General features: G+C 43.2%; 2 protein-coding genes across 2 annotated transcripts in view; both read left to right on the forward strand.

Moving 5' to 3' along the window:
• The window catches only part of otogl (otogelin-like), a 32,316-nt gene extending 30,955 nt beyond the window's left edge, over nucleotides 1–1,361 (forward strand). The window contains exons 56-57 of the mRNA XM_019890369.1: nucleotides 232–311; nucleotides 435–1,361. Of these exons, the coding sequence (XP_019745928.1) occupies nucleotides 232–311; nucleotides 435–635 (281 nt within the window). The 3' untranslated portion in view covers nucleotides 636–1,361. The remainder of the gene's footprint in view (nucleotides 1–231; nucleotides 312–434) is intronic.
• A 3,497-nt stretch (nucleotides 1,362–4,858) lies between these two features.
• The window catches only part of ptprq (protein tyrosine phosphatase receptor type Q), a 47,449-nt gene continuing 44,189 nt past the window's right edge, over nucleotides 4,859–8,118 (forward strand). The window contains 5 exon segments of the mRNA XM_019890354.1: nucleotides 4,859–4,876; nucleotides 5,047–5,247; nucleotides 5,249–5,357; nucleotides 5,407–5,515; nucleotides 7,054–7,169. Of these exon segments, the coding sequence (XP_019745913.1) occupies nucleotides 4,859–4,876; nucleotides 5,047–5,247; nucleotides 5,249–5,357; nucleotides 5,407–5,515; nucleotides 7,054–7,169 (553 nt within the window).

Here is an 8,118-nt window from a genome sequence, read left to right on the forward strand (position 1 = left end):
GTGTGTGTGTGTGTGTGTGTGTGTGTGTGTGTGTGTGTGTGTGTGTGTGTGTGTGTGTCCTTCATCATCATTTATGCCAATGATAACTCATGCTGACCGCTCGAGGTACACAGTAACTGTTTCAAATGAACTGAAAGCTCTTGGATTGGATTGCATTAGACAGCGCAGATATACCCCAAAACGATGTCTGATTCAGTCTCCTTTTGTGGTCTTCTGTGAACCGAACCACAGGCAAAGACGACGGTAAGACGTGCAAGCGAGTGGCCATCCGGACCACTATACGTAAAGACGACTGCAGGAGCAACACACCGGTAAGAAAACACACATACACAACCACAGGACAGTGTTGTCCCGTCATATCGTGCATCATTGTTCAGATAATTACTACATCGCAGTACGTGAGCCTTCATGCTCTACCCCGGCCTCGTTGACAGGTGACAGTCTTCTCCTGTGACGGCAAATGTCCGTCGGCCACCATCTTCAACTTCAACATCAACACCCACGCCAGGTTCTGCAAGTGCTGCCGCGAGAACGGACTGCAGTCCCGCTCGGTGGCACTTTACTGTACACGCAACGCCACCAGCGTGGTGTACCACTTCCAAGAGCCCCTTGACTGTACCTGCCAGTGGAACTGAATGAAGGCTTCCGGCAGGGATATAACGGAGGGCTCCGAGATTTGTGACGCATGAATGACATAATACATGGAAGGTATCGTATTAGATTTTGAACAGCACGTAGAGGTGAAGATAATGCAATGCTTCAAAGGGGACATATTAAGGATTTGATTTTTTTTAATTGCTTGCATACAAATACTGTAGTTACGACTTTGAAGGACCTGCGGATCAGATGGGCACCCTACAGAGCTCGAGTCCTGCCCGAGCTTTCTTCCTTGCCCGCATTGCCAAGTGCTTCCTAATGTGGTTTTCTGGTTCAAGGTTAATGATAATAAGCACCGGCCCCTCACACGATATGGGGTGGGATGGAGGTCGGCACCCAAGAACAGACAGAAAATACAAAGTAAGTCATGCAAAGTGTACTTTGTGATCCTTGGGGTATTATAACGAAGATACCTGGAAGCTGTTGTTAAAAAATGCACACTATCTTTCCTATGAAACACAAAAATATACTGAAATTCACTCTGCCAATCCACTCAACCGAGAGGATCTCTCTGCTTAATTCTAATAACTTGTCATTGTAAGCCCAAAAATATTAATCATATATCTATGTTTCCAAGGGAGATTATCAATGGATGAGTTAACCTTTTTTTTTTTCTATCGAAGTACAGTACAGACAATAATACTCCAGTCTCCTCCCAATTTCTTACTGATGCATCCGAATAGGGGAATAAAGCTTGAAATGTGTTTTTGTCTGAATTATTACCTTGCCGCAGTGGTTATTTCAGGGTGCATTTGCACCGTAGGCCCAAGAGCCCAATTAGGATTTAATGCCTTTCTCAATCTGTTTCCAAGTAGATCTCAAAGGATGTATCCAGTATGGCTGTGTTTGCGCTGATGTCATGTCACAAACCTACCCAAATTGCAGTTAATAATTCCACAAGCGTGAACAGTGGGCAGTGACCACTCGGAAGTGAGCAATCCGAAAATAATAAAAAGAAACATTAAACTTGGCATAACGTTCGGTTGTCTAAGTGTTGTGGTGAACAACCCGCACAACAATGACACCGTATGTTTTTAAACCATTTAAAAAATCTGCTTTTTCCATTGTGTAGGTTTACATTTGGGTTTGTTTGTTTTTTTACAATGTAGCATAATTTTTTTTTTTTTACATTTTGCGGCATATTTTTTGATGACTTAGGACTAGTCCCTTTGAGCAAACAACCTGATTCCACATGTGCAATTTTTATCTCTGAGAGGATATTGTTGGAGTCACTTCTCCATATCCCAACTTCTCATGAGGCTCACGCTGACTTTTTTCCCCCCTTTCACATTCTCGTCACCCCTGTTGGCCAAGTGGGGCCGCCACACTGGCCATCTCTGTCAAAACCACCACAACTCACATTTCAGATTATGGTAACAGTTCCAGCTCGTGTTCTGTATGCGAAAATGATGTCTCTCCAAACAAACACGTTCACGCACTGTGCTTCTTAAGTGTGGTACACACACACACACACACACTGCGACAGTGGGATTGCATTTCTGCATTTTCTGTGTGTGAATTTATTAAAATTGCCATTTCTTCCCTCATTGCTTGCCCTCAGGGGTCAGATTGTGGAGTGGCTCTGAGTTGTCATGGCAAGTGCTCTTAATCCAAAATGGAAGCCAGAACTCTTTCAAACACACACACAGACACACACACACACACACACACACACACACACACACAAATGATTGTCACAGCGGTTTGAAAGGTGAGATGGAATGACTCTTTCGATTGGTACAACAGAGCATCTTTGGCTGTTTGCCAGTTTCTTACAGGTAAGGTTGTTGTTGTTATTCACTTCAAGCACTGGCGTGACTTTGCTCTTTCTCAGGCCGTCTGGCTTGCCTGGGAGCAGCCTTCAAACCCTGTGGAGCTCGACGTCTTGTTCCCCTCCTTTCCCTCAATGAAAAGTCTAGACGGCTTTACAGTGACTCGCAAAACAGCAAGAAATCGCCTGGTAAGAAGTTTTTTGTTTTTTTTTTGCTTGTTTGTTTTTTTCATGGAGAGCCAAAATAAAGTGCAATCATTGCAGGTGTATCCTGAGCCTGTTGGTGCCTTTGCAGGCTGTCTCGACTGCAGGATCTCTTTGCAATGTACAATGCAAACTTCTCCATTGTGGGACAAATAATAATACATTTTCTTACCTTATCTTATGTATGAATGTACAATAAGTCTACTAAAAAAAAGGAAAAAAACGGATGACGATCCACTCCCCAGGCCATAGTTTGGATACCGCTATTTTAACGCGTTTGCAATGTGGATCATATTCAACTTGCACTGTGAATTGCTCCAGATCCCGTCCCCTTCATTTTTCTTTCTTTGCCATAATGTCATTTTTCTCCCACAGGACGAGGGACAACTCTTGGTCGGATGGCTTTAACCTTTCCAGTAGGATGATATCATTACCGGCAATCGATTGGACGGACTGTTTTGCCCTTCAGAGGAACACCATGGGACAGGGATACTTCCTCACTACATTTTTGTGTCACACTGCCCTCACCTTTCATCTGCCAGTATCAAAGTAAATACTGTACATGATCTCTCTTAAAGGGGCACTACCCTATGCTAGTGCAGTACACTACTATAGGGATGTGAATCCCAAGAAAACGCCATTAATTGATGCCGCCCCGCCCCCCAACTTTTATGATTTTTATTTTTATTTACATTTCCTATGTTAATAGTCTACAAATCATAAATGTTCAAACTACACTAAAACACCACACCTACAGTGAAGCACGGTGGTGGCTGCATCATGCTTTGGGGCTGGGGGGTTTTTTTCCCCCACCTAGGTGTGACTCTGATCTTATGTTGCATTTGAGGAAGGTGAGAAGTCAGACTTTTCTGATTTCTGGAGCAAAATTAACACTCGAACACCCCTTTAAACTAGGACATATGAGTTGCGAAGATGGATGGATAGTGGATTTCCAGCGCTCAAATTGCTAAAGTGAGCTTCTTTCTTTATTGAGTCAATAAGAAACGTTGAAAATCAAAGTGTTCATCGATGCTGTCACTTTGTTGTCTCATCTTCAGTCCCTGGAGCGCAGCCTGAAATTGGTGCTGACGGGGAAAGTGGCAGTCTCTGTGTTTGTTCCCTGGGGACGCCCGCCAGGATAGGTGGACGCTTACAAAGTGGCACATCCATCAAGCACTACTTGATGACATCATCTATCGAAGACCAAAAAAAAAAAAAAAAAAAGTCTTTCTTCCCATTTGCGTCACATTCCGGGCTCACCTGTTAGTTACTAAGCAACCGCTCTCAGCACATGACAGATTGAGTTTCCAGTCATTTAAAGATGTATGATCCCCCGAGAGCCTCGGCCAAGAGGAATGACCAAGCGCTCTTCAAAATGCTGTCCCGAACTGAGACTTTATTTTCTGGTGTGCCTTTTTGTGTGTGTGTGTGTGTGTGTGTGTGTGTGTGTGTGTGTGTGTGTGTGTGTGTGTGTGTGTGTGTGTGCGTGTGCGTGTGTGTGTGTGTTGTCCAAGGTGCCAGCCAGGGTCCGGCACTTGATCCCTGGGTCCGACTACAGACCAGGAGCCACATTCAGGTCTGCAGTCACTGACCGGCCCTCACAGTGACTATGAAGTCAGTAAAGTAAAATGAAAAACTGTTTTTATTTTGAAAATTGTGTTTTTAATTTATGTGCACACGCGGATTCTAGGACAAGCGAGGTCGCGAGCAAGAGCTATGACTTGTGTTTGCGGTGTTGCCAACTTTGTGATGTTTTCGCTATGTTCTCGGAATTATTTTTCCAAAAGACACTCCCACTAATAGGGCGTCATGGTGGTCTACTGGTTAGGAGGCCCGCCTCTCAGTTGCAGAGGTGCAGGGTTCAATTCCGGCTCCGGCCTTCCTGTGAGGAGTTTGCATATTCTCCCCGTGCCTGTGTGGGTTTTCTCCGGGTATCCGGTTTCCTCCTACATTCGAAAAACATGCATGGCAGGTTTAATAGAACACTCTAAATAGTCTGGTGTGATTGTGAGTGTGAATGGTTGTTGTTTGTCGATGTGTGCCCTGCAATTGGCTGGCAACCAGTTCAGGGTGTGCCTCGCCTACTGCCCGAAGACGGCTGGGATAGGCTCCAGCACACCCGCGACCCTTGTGAGGATAATTGGATTAGGAAATGGATGGATGGATGCACATTGGCAATAATGACAATAGCGGTTCTCCAAGTGGTCGAACATTATTTCCTGCACGATGGAGGGAAGCGGGATAGTGTGATCTATAGAGAGAGACAGAGAGAGAGATACATTTTTTTTTTTCCTGAAAACTATATTTTATATTATGGTAAGCCACTGAAACATTCTCCTATGTTTCAACAGAAACCTTGTGGTTGAATATAGTAAAATGAAATCTGCATTTTAACTGGACTGGAGCACAATTAGCATATTTTTTTGGGCCCTGCAGGAATGTGCGACCTCCACGTGGTACATGTTAACGTTACATCCGTGTCCATGAGCTGGGACATGGCCTCTGGGGACTTTGACTTCCACAGAGTCACCATCGCAGACATTTGCGTTCCCATTGGCACACTCAGCGTACCGAAGGAAGAGAGAGTTGCCGTGGTTACAGGGCTGGCGGGGGGCTTGCACTTACGATGTGAGGGGCGCCACTTCGGAGCGCTCTGCCTTCGCGACCATCACCGCGGGGATGCAGAGTACACGGTATTTCAGTTAAGCACCCACAATTCTCCAACGTCCAATAATGTCTTCCCTTTCTTTCTCTTAAGTGCCCACTCGTGTGAGCTTTCTCTGTGCGATGGCAAGAGGCTGCAGGCTGTGTGGATCATAACCAAGTCAACCTATAGCCAAATCAGGGGAAAGTCAGAGTGCACCCGGCTCGTGATAGATATGTTCAGGGACATTCACACTCACATACATGATGAATTTCGCCCCAGCCAATGCATCACACGTCTTCAGGTGGTCAGACATAACATTACAGTGCAGAATTGTACCACACACATTCAGCCAAGCTCCACCCAATCCTGGTTCCTACCGGCTACCAGGTGTCCCATACCCCCACTCATGAAAATGTAACCCTATCCAACACATACACACACAAGGCTGAGTAATAGATCCCATGACTTATTGAGTTGGCTTCAGCTCAACCCTGAATGTTTCATTTGCCCAAGCAGAGAATTAAAGCATTCACTGTCTTCTGTCATTAAGGCCAAACCTTTGGAATACTGTAGCTCTGGCTCTTTTCCTCCATGACTGACTCTGACAGGTTCAGTCATGGCACAGAGCAGCTTGTAGACCTTCTTCAGACGTGTGGATTACCTGAACTGACTCTGGATGCATTTCAGCACGAGAGTGAAACCTTTTACTGGGTTTTCCGTCATGGCGTTCTTTTATCGCATCTTGCTGCTCGCACTCTGCATGGCTCCCATTCACTCACAGGTAAGGCCCAATCTCAAGTTCTATCTATCTATCTATTTATCTATCTCCATCCATCCACGCAAGAGTCACTTCAATTAATTCGACAGATACCCAAAACACAAAATAAGGAATAAAAGTAATGTCAGCTAATGTTGTTGCGCTATTGAGTATACGGCAATTTCATGAATATTTCTTAACATTCCCGCTAAAACGTATAACATTGGAATAATACAAGGTACAACTATGCAATCTATTCACATCAATTATCCGTATGTGAAAAAAGTAATAGCCTCTGTTACAATATCAATAAACCAGCATAATTTGTCATGTATGTGTTCGTAATGCTGCGCAATATCAAATGATGACGTGACCACATGGTGATTGTGTCAATTTCTTCCCATCGTTACCAATGTGTTATTTTGCAAACAGAATCACTTATTGCCTTTGTTGCATTTTGGGAGAGTGCTTTTTCATCTGAAGCACTCACTTTGCTTGGCAAGCCGTTGTTTACCCTGTCACATTTTTTTTTTTTTTTTTTTTTTTTGCCACAGCCCATTATTTCTGCTTTTATGCTTTATTGTTGCTCCCATCACCTCTCATGTTCTGACAAATTACGTACCGCTTTCCCCGCATAAAACAGAAATATCCCAGCACAAATTATGATATGCTATGTTTTATATTCTGCGAAAAAGAGAGATGTTTATCTGGCAGTGATCAGTTTTATCAGCATCGGAAAGCATTCGGCTTTAGTCAAGATAACTCATCATTTGAGTTAAAAAAAAAATCTATTAAAATAAAGCCTCACACAGCAAAGAATGGGCCATCGAACCCCTTTTTGCAAGTGGAGGCCCTCAAAAAGGTGACTCATTCATCAGGAAAAATGACACAAAGGAAATGATTTCAATCGGTCGCTCTCACCTACATAAACTGTCCCTAATTGCAATGCGCAAAGTCGATGATATCTTGTTGACGGTGATTTCTGTTGAAGCATGATGTGTTGTTGTTTGATTGACCTCAGGCTGATGTCGACAGTGTAAGTCCGTCCGCACCATACACGCTGACTTTGACTGCAACGTCTTCAACCAACATCAACCCGGGAGTCAGCCGCATGATCAACACCAATGAGAGCGGTGAGACATGCCACTGCTCCCGTTTGGGTCATGTGTACCTTTTTATCGTAAACTGTTAAGAGATTACGAAATGTGTCTGATTGCTATCAGACACATTTCAGACACAATCAATCAATTATTGTATTTTCATGTGCAGAGGCAGGAAATGTACATTGGTGTAGAAATGGCGAACCTTTTAAGGGTACCTCTGCTGGGAAAAGACATTTTGTTCCTCAATTATGTTTTGCTTTCGGTATTTTTCAGAGTGTCATCATCACATTGAAAAAAAAAAAAATGTGTCCGTATGAGTGAATGTGACTGTTAAAGTTCTCGCTGGTAAGTTAAGTTCGATGTGTTTGACCTACGTGATGAATGGCTCAGCACTGAGTATTTAAAATGTCACTTTTTTAAGCGAAGCCTCAGATCAGCGGAAACGCGAACGCAGTCCCGCATGCGCTCGCTCGCGTATTTATTCAGTCGCTGTTCATAACGCTGTCCTTTGAGTTCTCAAGTGCTTCCTTTCAGTTATAAAATGGAAATTACTCACAGCTAGTGATGAAAAGGTATGGGGAAAAAAAGGTACAGAAACTTCACGTCAACAGTGATTAAAATACACTATCACAAAAACAAATTACATTTTTAAAAATCCAAGATACCTGTACTTCCAATTGATTGATTAATTGATCGAACATATAAACACATGACAAGATAAAAATAGATGTCGTAGTTCAATACGGCACTGATGACCTTCTCAATGAACTACACTCATGTAACAGATTCACATATATACAGTGTGTATATATATATATCATTTTTAAAAATCCAAGATACCTGTACTTCCAATTGATTGATTAATTGATCGAACATATAAACACATGACAAGATAAAAATAGATGTCGTAGTTCAATACGGCACTGATGACCTTCTCAATGAACTACACTCATGTAACAGATTCACATATATACAGTGT

The sequence above is a fragment of the Hippocampus comes genome, unplaced genomic scaffold (genome assembly GCF_001891065.2).
Source record: "Hippocampus comes isolate QL1 unplaced genomic scaffold, H_comes_QL1_v1.1 scaffold88, whole genome shotgun sequence".
Lineage (NCBI taxonomy): Eukaryota > Metazoa > Chordata > Actinopteri > Syngnathiformes > Syngnathidae > Hippocampus > Hippocampus comes.